The sequence below is a fragment of the Meles meles genome, chromosome 20, assembly GCF_922984935.1.
Source record: "Meles meles chromosome 20, mMelMel3.1 paternal haplotype, whole genome shotgun sequence".
Classification (NCBI taxonomy): Eukaryota; Metazoa; Chordata; class Mammalia; order Carnivora; family Mustelidae; genus Meles; species Meles meles.
Window position 1 is genome coordinate 41,351,875 of NC_060085.1, and position 18,931 is coordinate 41,370,805.

General features: G+C 45.6%; 1 protein-coding gene across 1 annotated transcript in view; it reads right to left on the reverse strand.

Moving 5' to 3' along the window:
* Positions 1-18,931, reverse strand: part of PDZRN3 (PDZ domain containing ring finger 3) — a 252,182-nt gene that overhangs the window by 229,061 nt on the left and 4,190 nt on the right. Inside the window, exons 2-3 of the mRNA XM_045992155.1 lie at positions 7,453-7,539; positions 1,434-1,541 (exon numbers count right to left, since the gene is read on the reverse strand). Of these exons, the coding sequence (XP_045848111.1) occupies positions 1,434-1,541; positions 7,453-7,539 (195 nt within the window). The remainder of the gene's footprint in view (positions 1-1,433; positions 1,542-7,452; positions 7,540-18,931) is intronic.

The window sequence follows — 18,931 nt, forward strand, 5'->3', positions numbered from 1 at the left end:
AGAGGGACCCTAAAACAGGCAGTAGAAAGAGCTCCAAGTTTCAGAGTGCTTTGAAAAGTCAACGGGATGTAACAATATTAATAATGTCCTGAAAACAAAATCAAGTATCCTTTTCATATGTCCGTTACCACAACATACCTGCTCCCTCAGAAGAATGAGTCTTAGACCCTAACATGTTCAGTGAGCATTCCCTGTGAGGTTGAACTGTATGTTTTCCCGAGGATATAAATGATCCTCAAGTGTACTGCTTTGCACACCGTGGAATTCATCCAAACAAGACTGGGAAGGCGAGACTTTGTTCTCTGTCTTCCAGGCTCCCTTCCCCGGGAAAAGCATGTGGCCAACCTCCAGTGGCTCATGTGAACTTCGCTTATAGCTTATCTCACAGTCCGAGTTCCCACTCGGTCCAAGTTTTGGAAACAGACCACAAAAACACTCAAGAAATACAAACGCCCCGCCAATGTGTTTGGAACCAGCGTCAGTGGAGTCAGGGCGGTTTTTCCAGTTCCCCGTCTAATGGGCCATGTCATGGCTATGGCCGGGGGCCTTTCTTGTGGGATTCAACATATCATCCTGCACTCTCCTATCTTACTTCTTCCTCACAGGAGACCTGACAACTTATCCATGTACTGACCCATCAAAAGAGCAGTCAAAGTGGTCAGCAAAAAGTAGCCCGTTGTGTCCAACTTTGCACCAAGAACCCATACCAGGAGGCAACGAATAACTCCTGCCCTTTGGGCAACCTGGGGCATCCAAGGACGCTGTGTGACCCTATCCCAGTGCACTGGGTGGTGAGGTGAGAGGTCTTCCTCCCCCAGAGCGAATCCATGAACCTGCTCTATAAAGGCTTAAAACGCTCCACGAAGACCTGAAAATGAAGAATTCGGGACAATGGGAGTGACGATCCTGACTGTCGACCTTTGCCTATACATCCCTGGGCAGTCACCTTGTCCACCGCATGACAGACAAACCCAGCGAGACAACAGTGCATCTGTAGCACCAACTGTGTGCCATGAGCCGAGAGGACGCGAGCAGACCTCCAGAGCGGCCCCGGTTTTCGCCTGGTAAACGACGCGATCGCCGACACAATGTGCCCGACAGAGGTTTGTTCATCTGGTTCTAACTAACACACAACTCTCCAACGGCTTTCGCACACAGCTCTAACTGAAGCATACAAAACAGATGCGAGGCCGCGGGAAGATAGCCAAATTGTGAACATGCCACTCATAATCTGGCTTCTCTATATTTAACATAAACAAAAACTTAACACCAAGGCGATCAGCACTCTCCATCGTCCCACACAACAGGAGAGCTCTCCTGCCCAGCCATCCACCAGCTTAGGCTTCCCTCCCCGACCAAGCATCTTGCACCCAACGAGACGAAGACACGATGGCATTCGGCCTATTAAAAGACACCAGCCAGCGTTCACATACCTCAATAATCCTGTCATGAATTTGCAGGCCTCCGTCCTTGGCTGCCGGCCCGCTGTCAACTATTTTGGATACAAAGATTCCTTCAGTGGATGATCCATCTTGGTTGTCCTGTGGGTTAAAAAAACACACATGAATGCTAGGCACGAACTTGGTCATGAAAATAAAGCTTACACTCTTACACTGCAATGGACTCCTGCTCCATGGGGTGGCAATGGGGTGAAAATTTTTGTTTCAATCTAAAATTAACATATACACATGGTAAAATACCTCAAACCATACCAAAAGGTATTTAAAAGAAGTCACTGCCACCCCCTACCCAGGGTCCTTTTCCCCATGTAGCTCCTATCTGCAGTTTACTTATCCTTTGCGAAACGTTTTTCATAGATCACTTTCTTAAAGATGTCTGTTCCTTTCTCATGCACACAGATGGTATGTGTGTGCACAGAGTACGCTCTCCCCACCCTGTGCGTCTTATCTTGCCTCTATCACTTAAGCCTACAAATCCAGAGACAATGCTGTCTCCAATACCTCCCTACCTGTACTATGAAATATCCTTTGCAGTATGTATCTGGAGCAAATCCCTAGTAATGGAACCATCAGGTTCAAGGATATGTAGATTGGATGTATGTTGCTAAATTATGCACTGATAGCTCATTAGAGTGTCTTCCCATATACTCCCCAGCTCAGAGTACTATTAAAACTTTTAAATAGCCGAAAATCTGACTGTGAAAATAGGTGTTTTATATGTGTTCAGATTTACACCAGAAAAGCTCACCCCCCCCACCCCAAGCCTAATAAATTCTCATCTCCAACCTCAAATTGCTTTAGATCTTTCAAAGTCTGGACCAAAACTTTCTGGGAAAGGCAACGGCTCACTGCTTAAACTCCTTCCTTTATTTAAAATCGAAAGGTCCAACAAACCCATAAAAAAAAACCCTCACAGCTTGTTCATGAACTTCTTTCCAAACAGCACTGGGATGAATTCTCTCCAAGTGTGTGGATTAAGTTTCTAGTGATGAACAGATGGATTTGTAAGTTAAATGGCACAAGTATGTATTGTTGCCAAACAAAAGCATTTGAAAAGTAATTTCAGGATCTTTCACAAAAACTCCAAATCCTACAATCACAGTAAATTCTTCTCCATTAAGGCCATAAGAAGATCTATCTTAACAGTAATTTCCGTACATAGAAATACATATAAATTCCATTTGCTAAGAAGTAACTATGAAAATATAAAATTTTTCTCTTTATTTTTTTTTGACAGAGATAGTAGGCAGAGAGAGAGAGAGAGGAGGAAGCAGGCTCCCCGCTGAGCAGAGAGACCGATGCGGGGCTCGATCCCAGGACCCTGGGATTAAAGCAGAGGCTTTAAGCCACCCACACGCCCCCAAATTTTTCTCTTTAAAAGAAAAAAACCCCACAAAACCCCTATATTCTAAAGAGAAAAGGGATGACTTTAAATGTGATTCGATTGACCCCTTCCAGGGCAAGAGAGACAGCTAAGGGTGAGAAAACGCACATTCCGTACCTCTTCTCTCTCTCCCTCCCTCCCCCCCATTCTCTCAAAGACGCACACACACTCTATAATGTTATAAATAGGATTCAAAAGAAACCAAAATCACAACCTAAAATGAGCATTAACTGTTCTTCCCAACATTAATCCCCCCATGACAAAGATAGGTCTCTAAACTGCCATCTGGATTCTATCAACACTCTCCCCAGAGAGAAGGGTCAGCGAGGATGTGGGTGCTGTACTAGATCAACTATCCTCAAAAGGCAGCCCTGCCCAGCATCACAGCACCCTGAACCGGCCCACCGCACACTAACCCGTCACTGTCTGAATTTCTCCCTGCCTCCTTTGTCTCTCACAGCGGCCTGACTAATGCACTCATCCCAGGGCATTCGTGGATCACCCCACGTGCACTGCTCAAACAGAAGTACACAGCTGTGCAACAGCTTCTATTTACTGAGTGTATACTAGGTAGATAGTGGGTACTCTGTGTCCCGTTTCACCTCACAATATCCACAAACCTTAATACTTTATTTTTACCCATTGCATAGATGAAAAACCCGAGACAGAGAGGTTAAGTAACTTGTTTGAGGGCACATAGCTAAAAAGTAGCATAGGTCAGTTTCAAACAGAGGACAGTTCAACTCCCTTACATAAGCTCTAAGCGCCATCAAAAATACACATGGATTCAAAAGTTACACTTTCCAGCTATGGAATATTCCTCCGGACAAACCCAAAGAGCCTCAATGGACCACAGAGGATTTATGGACAATCTTGAGTTCCCTAAGAGGTGATGTCAATATACCCAAAGAAAAGAGATCCGTGTGCTTACTCTGAATTAATTGCTTTGCATTTCTTGGCTGGAAAGGGAGTGGGAGAAGGGGGAGGGTATTTTTGGCTTGGTTTGTTTTGCAGAATACTACATCATGCGCAAGTAATTCTTCTTAGGAGAGCAAGTAAGTTCAAGCAAAAAAAGAAAAACAGAGGAACAGGCAAAAACAAAGAGCAAAATTCAGGTTAAATTAAGACAGTGGTAGGAGGTAGAAACAGAATGCAAAAAAAAAAAATACAGAGAGCACAAAATCAAAGAAAGCCAAATCAGTTCCATCCTGGATAACCAGACGTGTCTCTTAAAAGACGTCTCCCTGTTCCTTGGTTTGTCTGGCTCCTCTCCTAATACATTTTAAGTCAGAGCTATTTATCAAGGTGAACTAACAAGGCTTGGGATTTGTTTTGTTTTGCTGGCTTGAGAAAAGGAAAAATAAAAGGGATTGTTTTCATCCCAGGGGTACCTGACAATAAAGTGTATGTGCCAAAAGCTGAAGTGAAAGGTCTAATACGCCAGACTCGATGCCGTCTCTTTAGAAACTTAAGAATGAATGAATGAACGATGTGGTTTTACTAAGAGCAGTGTATCAAGCAATGAAAAGCCTTATGTCAGCGCCCCCCAGGGCTGGGCCTATGTCACAACCCAACCAGGCTCCTAACACAAGAAATCCTTGGGAAACACACACGTCATGTGTACCGCATTCTACTTCCAGTACTAACAATGAGTGTGCATTGTTGCTCATCTTGGCTTTTTAGCATGTTCTCAATGACCTGCCAGATTTCCAGGCAACAGTTCAGAATACATTTAGGGTTCATTATGCGACTTCTGCTAATCAGGACAAGTTTAAAAAGAAAAAAAAAAAAACCACTATTGCAACCACATGCATATGGAATTAGACTTTCCTCCAGGGGACATGCATGTAGTTCTTGCAAAAAGACCACATGAACTGAGAACACTTACGAAAGCTACAGAATTCACTCTGGCTTGCACTTCAATCAGCCTCTTAAAGGAGAAAGAAAATAACCTAAAACACGTACTTTGATAAGCACAAGAAAGCACCATATTCCAATGAGGCTGGGAGTGTCCTTTCGTTCCCGGGAAGGACAGAAAACAAACACGTAGTAAGTTCTCCGACCATCACCAAAGACACAAGGCATGCCTCTCCATTTCAAGCACTTTTTAAAAAAATTTTTATTTATTTTTGAGAGAGAGAGAGAGAAAGGGATAAGAAGAATACAAGCAAGAGGAGTAGCCAGAGGGAGAAGAGGGAGAAGAGGGAGAAGGGCAGGAAGCCTGACATGGGACTTGATCCCAGGAGCCTGGGATCATAACTCGAGCGGAAGGCAAATGCTTAGCTGCCTGAGCCACCCAGGAGTCCCATTTTAAGCATTTTTCATACATTGGGCTCCTTTTTCCTATACACGCTCTGGTGAGGCAGAGAAGGGACCTTCCTGGTTTGGGCCCTTTCAGCCTCGGAAGTTTCTGTGACAACTAACAGTAAAGTGCTTCTGGGTCTGCTGAAGTCACGTCCTAAAACTGGTAACGGTGGGGAGAAGAGATTAAGTAATTATGAAGCCTAATGAAGGAAAGCCTCTGTTACTCATGCTCAGTGGTAAAGCGAAGCCCGTTCTACAACACGTTCTGGAGGGTAAGCTGGGGAACACGGACTGGTACCAGTCCTGTTGTTTCCTGGGACCATCTGCTCAGACATCCGAGTCCCAGTCCGCTCCTCATCCCTCCCCTTTGCTGGAGCACGTGACCCCCCCCGCTCCCCCCCCCCCCAGCCAGGATACCAGCAGACCAGCACCATCACATGCTGCCTGGTGGCTCAGCCAACTGGCAAACGAGGAAAAAGAAAAGGTACCAACGGGACATAAATTCTACAGTGTCTTAAGAATTTCAGTGAGACAATGCAACAAACCATGGTGTGTGCCCATCCCTGGGGCTCAGCAAACTGGGGGTGCTCCTGCCCCACCCCTTCCTTCTCACAGTTTAATCTCACTGTCTGAAGGGGTCTCTCCTGTAGCTAAGTTTTATAGGGCAGATAATACATCAGTCCATCACTTACTGACTGTGCATTGCCTATCCCTAAGCTGTCATTCCTTACAATAAAATGTGTGTTTTCAAAACCCTGCCTTTGGCTACTCCTCCTCATGCTCACTCCCCCACCTTCTCCAGGTCTCCTGACCTCCTCCTGCCCGCCCCGTGACTCCAGAGGTGCTGTACTCTTTGCAGCTCCCCCAGCTGACAACTCCAGGGCTATTCCAGGTTTCGCGCTAGCTGCCCTGGGCCCGTTCACTTTCTTCTAGGTCAGTGCGCTCCCCAGGTGGGCCTGTGCAATGCAGGGCATTGGCACGATGAAAGGACATAAGAAAAACTATATTCACACTCATTTTTTAATTTCATCATTTAAAATGCTCCGTTTTGCATGTAACTTTTTTAAGTCACGTAGAATTAGCTCAGCAGCAAATATATAATTTAGAACTAACTAAATAAGCTCACTTTTTTTTTTTTTTACAGTTAAGAGTGCTTAAAGAAACATCGTGTATGAACCTCTGATCTAGCAAACTCTCCTACTCATCCTTTAGAATACAGCTCAAATGGCCTTTTCCCAGGATACCTCCTACCCAAGGGTGAGCCAGACCCAGACACAGAGTTTAACCACATCTGGATGCCTGGCATCTTCTTATCCTTTAAGATTCAGCTTAGTATTTCCTCCTCGCTTTCCTGATCCCCCTGGCCAGTGATGCCCCTTGCTCCTTGGCACCTACCATCTGTCATCCTACCATTTTTCTGCTGCATCACATGACTCCCAATCTGTAACTGTGACATTTACTTGTTTCTTGCCTAATGTCTCCACCAGGACATAAACTCAATGACCACAGAGACCCAGAGACCCAGTGTCCCTGGGCTCCAAAGTGCCTTCCAGCTCCTACCAAACAGCCCCTATCAATACTTATTTGTTGCATGAATGAATCCGATTTTCCTTGGACTATTATTGTCCTTTGAAGGTAACAAACAAGGAAATGATCTGCCAGAGATAGAAGCAAGAGATGACGCCCATTCAGATAAGCTGGCATGAAAGGTGTGATCCTGCAACACGCCCCTTGCCACGCCCTATCCCTAGGGTCCTTTCCACAGACATTTTCCTCCCTGTTCAGCTGCCTGGTCTGAATCTGGCCTCTCCTTCCCCGAGGAGGAGCTAATGATGAATGGGGTGGACAAAAGAGCTGCAGTGGGAGAAAAAGCAAACGGATGCAATAGCCCATGAATTAGGGAATCATCTCTGACTAATGAAATGCTGACAGAGCGGAGCTCCAGCTCAGACTTCCGGTCCCTGAGCCCACACTCCAGCTCAGTGGCTCAGTTCTAAGTGCATGCATCTCCCACAGCTTCCTGCAGCTCCACGGCTGTACCACCAGACATGCCCCCCAAAACCTAAACAGTTCAGATAAGCTGTTGTATTTCTAAGACAATGCTATTTTAGGACACCACAGCTAAATAAAAATCCCTGAGGGTAAAGATGTTAGATAAACAATGAACTCTCTAATTACAGAAAGCAGAATGAGGTAAACAAGGTTTCCTACCCCTCACTAGCCCGCCCCCCCACCCCACCCAACCTTGACCCCTCTTCCCGCTGCAGCAGAGCAAGGAAAAGCACATTTTAGTAATTAACATACCACACAGGGCCGGCCACCGATAATATTGAATCCCAGGGAGCCAGAGTCCCGATGGAGGACAAGAGTCAGACTTTTGGTTTCTTCACCCTGCAGGGAACAAATGAGTTCAAAATTTTACTTACCAACAGGGAATCGATGGTGGCAGTTTTCTTTCTACCTAAGTGGACTCAAGGACTCTTAGGTCATCCTTCAAACACCTCTGTCTCTTGGGCAGTTTAAGCAAGGAAACTTATAGGGCCCCAGCTGAAACAGTGTCCTGTGCCGAGGGGTTTACGGACATTCGTATACCCGGCCTCTCCCTGGGTGCCCACGTGAGAATGTCTGGCGGTGTCCACGCAGGCCTGATGAACATCACCTATCAGTGACTCCGTGGTCTGCACACGCATCCCTCCTCCGACCGGCCCATCGCACGCCGGCTGTCTAGACAGCGACTTTCTGTTTGCTCCTCAACCGTTCTCAACAGCAGCATTCATGTTTTGTCACGGAAGGTTTGAGGAGCAGCGCTCTCGGAAGTCTGAGCGCATGAAGCCTTGTCAATAGTCATCTGTGTCTGGGAGGCTTGAGGGGAAAGCAGGCTGTGGAAAGGCCGACGCAAACGTGGAGGGGAAACGGAGCCTGCATCTTTCTGAGAGGGGGAGAGGGGCCCTTTCACAAAGCCGTTACTGTCCAGGCCAGCGGAGATGCCGGGCTGTTTAACAGAAAACACTCTGTTCAAAGGGGGGCTGGTCAGCGTGAGCCCCTTGAAGTCACGCAAGCAGAGGTCACCCAGGCAGCTCGCACAGGCCACGCTCAACAGCTGCAAGGGACACAGATGCCTCAGCACCTCGGCTGACACTCAAGGAACAGACACACGAGTAAAAGTAGATTTCCCCTTCCGTGTATGCAGTCCCTAACCAAGCTCTGACAGGCACCGTCAGCTCCCGGAGCCCCTCGGAAGGGTTTCCAAAGACTGGAAGGACGCAGGTGTGGACTGCAGACACTCGCAAATGCTTCACTCATGGTTTCTGCGTAAACACGGTATTACCTAAATGCTGCATTTTTAGAAAATGTGAAATACTCCATTAACCAACCCTAACAGCTCATCCGAAAATAGATTTTATTGTGGTTTTTACTGCCTCCTGATCAAACCTTTGCCTCCTACTTTTCCTGTGGAAATAAACGACCACATGTGAAGGGCATGGATTTGAGGATCTGCCGCAGCCACACTGGCAAGGGAAACCAGGCTTTCTGACAGCCAGCGCCAGCAGCTTTCCTGCAGCACTGCGCCATGGACTGCAGGAGGGCTCACTGCCAAACGCTGGCAGTGGACCGATGCCCAGCAGAACCAAAAGAAAAAAAAAGAATACATATAGATGACCAACAGGCCTCAATACGTAAAACTACGTCCATGCTTAAAGTTCTCAGTAACCACAACTGTGTCTCATGACTAGTGCACAGCAGAAATGAAAATATTAGAAATTTGTTAAAATTTCAAAAATGTTACATAATAACCCTAAGCATCCATTGTTAAAGGCTTGTAAAAACAATAATGACAATTTTTCATGAGAAAAAGACAGTCTTGGGGTGCCTGGGTGGCCCCAAGGTTGGTTAAGCATCTGCTTTCAGCTCAGGTTGTGATCTTGGGGTCCTGGGAACAAGTCCCACATGGGGCTCCCTGCTCAGCGGGGAGTCTGCTTCTCCCTCTCCCTCTGCTTGCCACTCCCCCTGCTTGTGTGCTCTCGCTCTGTCAAATAAATAAAATCTTAAAAAAAAAAAAAAGAAAGAAAAGAAAAAGAAAAAGAAAAAAGTCCTTAATGAAAGAACTAGGTGTCTTCTAAGAACGATGGAACAAAATATTCATTTCCACAAGCTCACTTATTTGATACATAGAGTATTTTAATATAAAGAGAACACATCTCTATCAACCTACTGCACCTCTCCCAAAGCAGCAAGGCCTCTATAATAACAACGTACTGATTTTTCAAAAAATATTTCCAATCCACAGCATGGCCATCCAGAGCATCTGTGTGTCAATGGTATCGATCTGATTAATTTGACCTGCACCAGTTAACAGGCAGCAACTGTCAAGCTGCTCAAACAGAATAAACACTCAGGATCAACCTGATAGCTCTGAAATGTAAACATAAGCATTCACAAACTGAGAGTTCATATCTCTTTGACTTGGGAAAGGATAATCTTGGTAAGTCCGTTTCTTGGCCTGCTATGTTAGAGGGGTGAAAAAGTTAGAAATACACTGGAATTTGAGTGACTTATCACACATAGCTACATTGCTGGCTCTCATAATTAATGATAGAAACTGCCCGTTACTCAGTAATCCAAGGCAGATGCCTCCAGTCTGACAATCTGCAATGATGCATGGACCAGAACACGCGGACAAATCTTCTAGGGCTCGTTTTAAATCTACTATGGGATAACCACTTATTCTTTCTAAAAACGAAAGAGAAACAAAGAAATTGTATACTGCATTAACAGTGATAACAGCTAACATTTATTGGCTGCTTTAGTATGTGCCAGAAATGATATTAAACGTGTGACTGCTTTATTTTCTTTAATAAATCCCACCAATTTCATCACCTGGCACGAACACCAACCTCACGATAAGGTGGGAAAAGCTAGTAAGAGGTCACACCGGGATGTAGATGCTCTCTGATTCTGGACCCCACTTACTCTTCCGCACCATTCCCTTCTCATGTGGAAGGTAGAAAAGAATGCCACAGAGCCTAGCAGTATCTAAGGACCTTCTCAAGACGGTTCAATGGTTGGCGTTCCAAAAATTTCCTTAAAGGAACTCATGATAGGAAGTCTTACCCAGGAAACCAATGTCGGAACAAAACTCCCAACGACTCACTGAACTAATTCTCTCCCAAAGACCCAACCTGAGATGACCAGACACCGGAGTCTGTACCCAGTCTCATAGATCTCTCTCCACAGAGAAGTGAGACAATGCCTGAGACACACCATTCCTTAGGCCAACAGCTATTTGCAAATCATGTTTGGAAAATCAGGCTGACCATGTACACCTCCTTGTCAGTCACAATCACTGGAAAGAAAGGAGTGTTCTCATTTCTGCAAGCATCTTGACAAAGTCTGCGGTCCAGGAGGATTACAACAGGCTTTAGGTGCCCTTGCCTATTTGAGGACTGATTTACAGTAGTGAACTACCACATGGACGATTCAACACACGATGCTGGGAGCAGTAACAGGAGAGGAGAAAAGCTCTGCCGAGGCTGAATTCCTTTCATTTCTCCATCTAACTTTTCCTCGGACACCATGAACTTGATTCTGGCTTTCCCTTTCCATTCTCCTCCCCTGAAAGCAACCTTAACTACCTTAATTTCTAATTCTTCAGAAAAAACATATGAATAGAGAATTTAAACACTGGACTTTTGCACAGCATATTTAACATGTGAACATTAATTCCTGTTTAATCATTTAACCTATTCCTGAGCTGAAAAATACATCAGGATAAAGAGCATTTAAATAATTCCCATTAAATTATACCAATTATATACCAATTAAAGAGACATAAATATGGCACAAGGGCAAAGGCTCACATCGATGCTCCTTTGCTCACTTTTGATAGAGAAGATGTTAATGAGCGGCTCTTTCATCTAAGGAGATTTAACCAATATTGATCTGTTCTGGTGGTTTATCATAACCCATGCTTTGAAATTTTCCCAATGGCCTGATGAAGTAAAACAAAGAAGGGGAAGAGCTCAAACTCACATCAATAAAGGATTATCTCAAACATCAGTTCAACAAAAGCAGCCATTGTATCCAGGCTCTACACCTGAGAAACTGAGGTTCCAAGACATGCAGACATTTGCTTAAGATCACACAGCTGCAAGGAGAGAGAGCCAGGAATGAAGGTCCACGGGACTCCAATGTCCACGCTCTTTGTACTCTACGGGTACATTCTGGCCCCATATCCTAAAATCCCTTTGCCTCACAAGACTGAGCCTTCACATTAAAATGTCATGAAGGATTAGACATCTAATTAGTTTTGTAATTAGAGTTTTAAGCGAGCTTTCTCTGGACTGTGTAATAATAGTGGCAGGGATTAAGAGTGTCTATTATGCCATGAAGGGTATCATAAGAGTATTACGCACCCCCTACACAGGGACGAGGTAATGGTTAAGATCTTGGGACTCCAGGGTCAGAACCCTAGTTGAGTTTCCTCATCCATAGAATGGGATAATAATGGTTTCTCCTCACATCACAGGGTTATGAAGAAGCCTGAATGAGATAGTCACTGACAAGGGCCTCAGCACAGTGCCTGGCCAACAGAAGTGCTCAAAACACAAACAGAGCACAGTGTGGGGTGGACATTCCTGCAGCTCAGCTGAGGCTGTGGCACGCCGTAAGCACAAAAATTTCCCTGTCACAAAATCCAAGCCATAAAAAATGTCTAATCCTAAATTAACTTAGTCAATCTCAAGCAAGTTTGGCACAGCAGGGGCCTGAAGTTAAGCAAAATAAGATTATTATATATCCATCGCACCATCTGGCCATCTGAGAGAAGCTCCTTCCAGGTATGTGTCTTTTTTTTTTTTTTTTCCCTCCCTCAAAGTCTGGAGAAAGAGTGGTACATTCTAAGATGGATGATTAAGTGCCAATGGATAGTTGTTCTTCTAGAGATGGCAGCAGGAGACAAGACCACAGTGGGGAGCAGCTCAGCCCGGACCTTCAGTGGAGCAGAGCTAGGGCAGGTAAAGGATATTGTCCTGCTGAGAAACCGGGATGAGGAGGGGAACTCAGACAAATGACACACCCAGGCCTGAGGTCGGGGGCTGTGGGAACAAAGAGGATGGCGGAGCAGGTGCTGGCCCCCAAGAGCAGAGGAGCAACAGTGAGCCCAAGGATCTGTCGACTTGGATCGGGAGAGCAAAGCTAGAAGCAGCTGGGAGATGGGGAGCTAAGGGTATTTGGGGATTGCCAAGGCACTGGACTGCTCCACGTCCCACCACATTAGCGCTCTGATGGGCTGGGAGGAAAAGGTGAAGAGTAGAGAACAGTCGACAACAACCGAAATGGAGGGGAGACAGCACCTCCTTGGCAGTTCTGCTTCATGCTCTCCCTATTCTCCTGCTCTTCTCTGATGGCACATGTCTCTTCCCTTCAGGAGACAGAGACCTCTCACCAAAAGCTGGGTAGCAGACGGAAAAGGAAAATTCTGGAGTCCAGTGACAGCCCGGTCTCCTCGGGGTGAGCCTGGAAGCTCCCCAGCCTCCACCCCAGAAGCAAGTTCATAGCTGGGCCCTTGCTGCAGCGCAGGGTCTCCTTGGGAAGTGTTTAGGTCTTTGGAATTGAGAAAAAACAGAGATGTCTCGGCCTTAGAGAAGGAGACGTGGGTCACCACGCCCTAAATAACAGCATGAACAGTGCACAGTACTTATCCCAGTAAATCACGAGCAGAAATGGAAACTCAACGCACAGGAACACAATAGTTGACAGCTCTGAAAATAAGCTTTGCTATCATATTCAAACCAGTACGTATGAGATCAAAACTTATTTTCAACTCAAGGGCTAAGTGGACAAGAATTTGGGGGGAAAATGAAAGTCATCGTGCAAAAGGCAAAAATCCAAAGTACTCTGTCAAAGTCATCTTATACAGTGGCTGGGTTTTGTTGATGTTTCTGTTGCATTTGTTTTGTAAATGTCCAAGAACATGAACTGTCCTCTACAGGCAAGGTCCTTTTTCCTCTTAGTATGGCTCTGTCACCGTCCTCCTCCCAACTCTCTGGCCTCGGAAGGTTGGATGCATGCCATCTCTTAATCTGTGCGGTGGCCCCCAGAGCCCATCCATGCCACTGTCAATGTGGATTCTTTCTAAACACTCCTTTCCACCCCATGATGGGTGTTCCCCAATTACTGCTGTTGTGGGACTCACAGCCGAGAACTGGCTGGACTGGAAAGCTGCCCAGCGGGTTCTGAGAACTGTAATTGACTGACCGCTAGTCTGTGTATCTGGGGTGACAGGACACCTCTCAGCCTCAGATTATGCAAAGCTCTCCGAGAGTCGCGCAGCTGGGAAACAGCTCTGCTGTGGGCTAGCGACAAGACAGCACAAAAGTATGCAGCAGCGGAGGGGGCTGGGAGACCAGGAGGCAGTGCCGGCTGCGGGAACTTCGGGAACCTCCATACAGAAGAGATGAGGGTGTCTTCACTCCCTAGACTAAAATGTTTTTTTCCTCTTTGTTATTCAATTCATGTTTCTAGTGGTGAGGTGGCTTGGGTCAACCTCCTCCCCTCCAGAGAATTCAAACTCCAGTTCTAAAGAAGGGATATTCTTGGAGGAAGAACAGCAGAGGAAACTCTTCAAGCCTCAAACCGAAGGCAGTCACGGGGTTGACACAAATGAGCTGAAAATGGTTGGGACAGCCAGTGGAAGTGTTAGTGGTATGTATCCATCACCAAGATAGGTGGTGCAAAAAGGAAGAGGCAAAGGGCATGGAGAAACAGAAAGGAACAAAGGAACAGCTTTCCCAGAGTCGTTCTACCTCCAGAATATAAAAACTCAGTATATAAACTCATCCATAAGCCAAACAAGTTTTTTTTTTTTTTTTAAGATTATTTATTTACTTGACAGATAGAGATCACAAGTAGGGAGAGAGGCAGGCAGAGAGCGAGAGAGGAGGAAGCAAACTCCCTGCCAAGCAGAGCTTGGGATCATGACCTGAGCGAAAGGCAGAGGCTTTAACCCACTGAGCCCCCCAGGCGCCCCCAAACAAGTTATTTTTGAAAACCAGTGGAACAGAAGTATTCCCTAGACCAAAAAATATATATGTATTTTTCAGTCTGTGGCTATGTTTAAATAATTTGAGAAATCCCGAAATACCTATTTCTCTATTCCCAGGAGTTTGATTTCAAGTTTATTTCTCTAATTTTTATCATCAACTCATCTCTTTCCTGCTGACCTTCCACAAGCAAGGCTTCACCAAAAAACAAGCAAGAACAACCTTACTTAAAGTACTACCACATTTGCACATTTCCATTTGATGAAGTATAGGGTAGTTCAGGCTTTGAAATGCCAACATTCGATCCATGACCCACCCTAAAGCATTTTCCTCCCCAAACGTGAATGCACAAAGGCTTCCCAGGTAGAACACTGTAAGTTCTTGCTTACAGGAAGGCAGGTGATCTGCCTGGCCCCCCTCTCTTGAGCCTTGTCAGTGTTGGGGGGAGACATACAAATACACCCAACAATTCCTTAGTCTTCATGTTGTTCACGAGCTTTGACCTGCTCCTTCCCATCGAAGCCCAGGGCTGCTACCCTGACAGTGCCACTGACCTGACCTTCCTCGTTCACCCAGTCCCTACCACTAGAACTGGTCATTCAGGGCAGCACGAGGCTCACAACGAAACCTTGAACCTGTGAGCAAGAGCCCCCTTCCATCTTCTCCGTTACACCACTTCAGATGTCTAATGTTCCTTAGCACCTTATTTAAAGAAAATCTATAAAACCTACAGGTGCCAGGCACTTAATAGATGTTCAATAAATGCTTGTTAAGTCTTACTGTGCACTTGACATACATCATCTGGTTTAACCCAAAACCAGCTCTATCAGCCTACATGTTATTATCCCATTTAAGAGATGAGAGAAGACAATTACGGCTTACAGGAAGTCGCAAGAGGCCCTCAACAATGAGACAGAGGAAACACATGAACCCTATTACCACCGACTCCAGGGTCTGGATACTAACCACATAACAAGAACCAACTCGATTCAGGGTACTCGGAAGCCTGCCTGTTTACACAAAGCCTACATCCAACCGTGACCCACATCCGGAAAGGACTGTATCTGATCTGTGTACAGCAGAGACACAGGACACCTGACAACAGCTTCCAGAAAAAGTCTAAGGGTGACCTCTCTGCCTAAGACTCATTTCTGCATACCCACTGCTTACGAAACAGTTCATCCCTCCCCATTCCTGGGGAAGAAGCTGCTGCTGGGCTCAGTCACACACAGCCTGCTTGGTGTCTCTGTCCCCCAGGTTCCCTGCGGATACATATATGGAATGAGTGAGAAAGATGGATGCCTGTGTTCATCTGTTAGTTATTTTCTTCGCAAAACTAATCATTATGTTATACCACTTCCCTTTTTTATTGAAACAGACTTATTAGGACCCCATTAGTTCAGGGGGGACAGAAGCTAATCCACATCTAGAAAGCTTCAGTGAACAAAGAACAGGTAGACTTGTGTTTTCAAGGACTCAAGTGCATGTCTGATTGATCTCATGGTTTAAAGCTGTTCAAGTTGACCTTTGTATCCGCAAGTGCCTATCATGGTCCCGGCACGTTGTGCATTAGGAATGTGAGGGGCTAAATTGCAAGAATACATAAAGAAGGACTACACTGTCTTCCTGCCATCAACCACTCTATAAATCAAGAGCATGAAAATTAGAGAAATGAGTCACTATTCCACCCAGGATACTACGTCTTTAATTCTCTGTTTTTGTTGAAATCTCTTTCAAAGGATCTGTATTATATTTTGTATGTTCTACACCAGAACTATGAGAACGGGAGTTAGGATATGAGAAGAACATACTTCATCAGCACGGACCAGAAGCCATCAGACCAACTAAATGGAGCCAAAGGAAGGTGCTGGGGGATTACTTTTCCAAACCTCTGCTTCTCCATCTGTAATATGGAAGGTAATGCTTTGTGGGTACCTACCCCCACAGGGTCTTTCTGAGGATGAAATAAAATGATGTGCCTTCACCTCCAATTAACAAAGGGTTTGCATATATAATAACAGTCCTCTGGAAACACGTATGAGACCTCACAGGAAACACGGCCTCAGGAGAAAATGCTTTTCTTATAATGGTAATGGTGTATAACCTTGAGGTCGGTTGCTGGGTTCAAATCCCAGGCTTAGATTAGATTCTGTGGAACTTTTGGCTTTAACCTAGCTTTTATCTAATCTGTCTTATCATCTGCCCCTTTTACCAAAAAAGGAGCTCTACCTGATGAAAACGATGGAGAAGCTCATATATGTGCATACACAAAGCATCCTAAGTGATTAATATTTCTTGATCTACAGTCTAACACATAACTGCCTTACAGATTCTTATGCATCTAACATTTTTAGATGTTAGCAAGCAAGCAAGCAACACTTCCAAGAGCAGAAAGAACCACTTAAAAATACCTATCACCAGAATTCTCAGTTCAAAAGGTTGTTACAGTCATTTAATCCAGTGTAATCCAAATCCTTTAATCCAGCAAACACATTGTAAACCAAATCTTAATTTTCTTTATAACACTTAAATGAAATGGATTGACAGCCCACAATTCCCTTTAGCTGAACTGGGCTGTTTTGTTAGAGGCACTATGAAATGGTTATTTGCTGAAGCTTTCCAGAAACAGAAAATATACTGAAAGGTTAACACTCTGATAGATACATTTCAAAGTGTTTGGACATCTGGAACGCCTTTCGATACAACTGTCTATTAGTGGACAAAATCGTTTCTGGGATTTGGTGCTTGATACAATTTGATCTGGGTGGATCTAGTAGAACAAAAAGAATGCCTCCCAAAAACCTGGGAACAATTTTAAGGGGGTGGGGTGTCACCGAGAAACTCTTTTCCAATACAAGCTCACTGTTGGTTAGCAATCTGAAAAGTTGTGATGGCTGACAAGACAGTCATTCCAATTTTGAGTTCACCCACTGAACACATACTGAGAGTTTACAGTGTACATCAATCTGATGCCCAGAACACAGCCTGAAGAAGATGGACATGCTCCCTCCTGGGGAGACACAATAAAGAGCCCTTCCAATTACTCAGTTCCAGCTGTGACGAATGCCATGCAGGAGGAGTACCAAAGTGAACATCTCAGGGCATCAGACCTGGTCTGGGGGATCACAGAGGGCTTCGTGGAGGTGGTAATGCTTGAGCTGGGATGGGAAGGATGGCAATGTTGTGATGAACCAACTCTAAGTGCTGACATGTAAGTAGGGGTTAGGAGGGAAGAGTTGGAAAACTTGCAGATTACCTAGTGATTAGCTGGGAAGACTGTTGCAAGTAGAGAAAAGAGGGAGCGCAAAGGTGGGTGCAGAAGTGGGTGGCAGGCAAAAAGGAGCTTTGGGGCATATTCATGGAACTGCCAGAAACCACTGAAACTGGGAAGAGACAAGGAATACAAGCACACGGGGGAGGCTGGCAGGATCCAGAGCACACTGGACCTTATAGCCGTGCAACAGCAACTGGAAGGCAAATGCAGGGTTTAAGAAGTTAAAGTGCTATCAAGGGGCACCTGGGTGGCTCAGTCATTAGGTGTCTGCCTTTGGCTCAGGTCATGATCCCAGGGTCTGGGGATCCAGCCCCGCATCAGGCTCCCTGCTCAGCAGGACCCCTGCTTCTCCCTCTCTTACTACCCTTGCTTCTATTCCCCTCTTACTGTCTCTCTGTCAAATAAATAAATAAAATCTTTTACAAAAATAAAGTACAATCAGATTGACATTTTGAAGAGATGATTCCTGGTGGTAGGTCATTTTAGGGGATCGAAAAGGTGTGTCGTGGAAGCAGTTGTGATCAGGCAAAAGATGATGGTGGCTAAGACCAAGGCTGATTATGTTCCCCAGGTGACAGCCGGCGGTGTCCGGAGACCCCCGTGACCGTCACGACTTGGGAAGTACTACTGGCATCTAGCAGGCAGGGGCCAGGGATGCTGCTAAACATCCCATAAAACCAGGAAAACCGTCCCCCCAACACAATACACACACAAGAACTATCTAGCCCAAAACGTTAATAGGCAGAGTTGGGAAACCTTGGTTTGGACCATGGTGACCATTTGATGGGGAGGGAGAGGAGGGCATAGGTACACTATGTGTTTTGGGGGTAAAATCAACAGGACTTATTGATGGGCTGGATGTAGAAGTAAAACAGCAGAAGGGATTGAGGACAAGGCTCCTCCGGTTTTTCAACATCTCCAAGAAATGTTCGCAAGTGTCCCTTCCTCAGAAAGCCAGAGAAGTCCGCTGTGAAATGCTTTTGCTCTCAGAATCAGGGGGGCAAGTCAGGGTGGGAAGACAGGCAAGCAACAAAGCTCTTCAACTTACTCAAGTATCCCATCACCAAGTCTGCCAGAGCCCAGATGTGGCTTCCTAGTGGTTCAAGACGCCTGTCAGGCTGTGGTTACCTACTGTAAAAGTGCGAGGCCCTCTGGGTTCTAGGACTTTACTCCGGTCTTTCTTAAAAGGAGGAAACCAATACCTGTTTGTCTCCGTCCATACTTGAATCCAACTAAATAACTACTCCGGGTGATAGGCAGACCAGCATCACCTAGGAGCTTGGGAAATGCCAACTCCAGACCAGCTGTAATGGATCGACAGCTGTAGGAGCAAGCCTCAGGAATCCTGGGTTTTAGCAAGTTCTCTGGGTGATTCCGATCACAGGGAGGTAGGTTTGAGAAGCAAAGCCCTGGAGACACAAGGCGTATGGAGGTACGGTACAGACAAACCTTCCATACTCAACTAGTG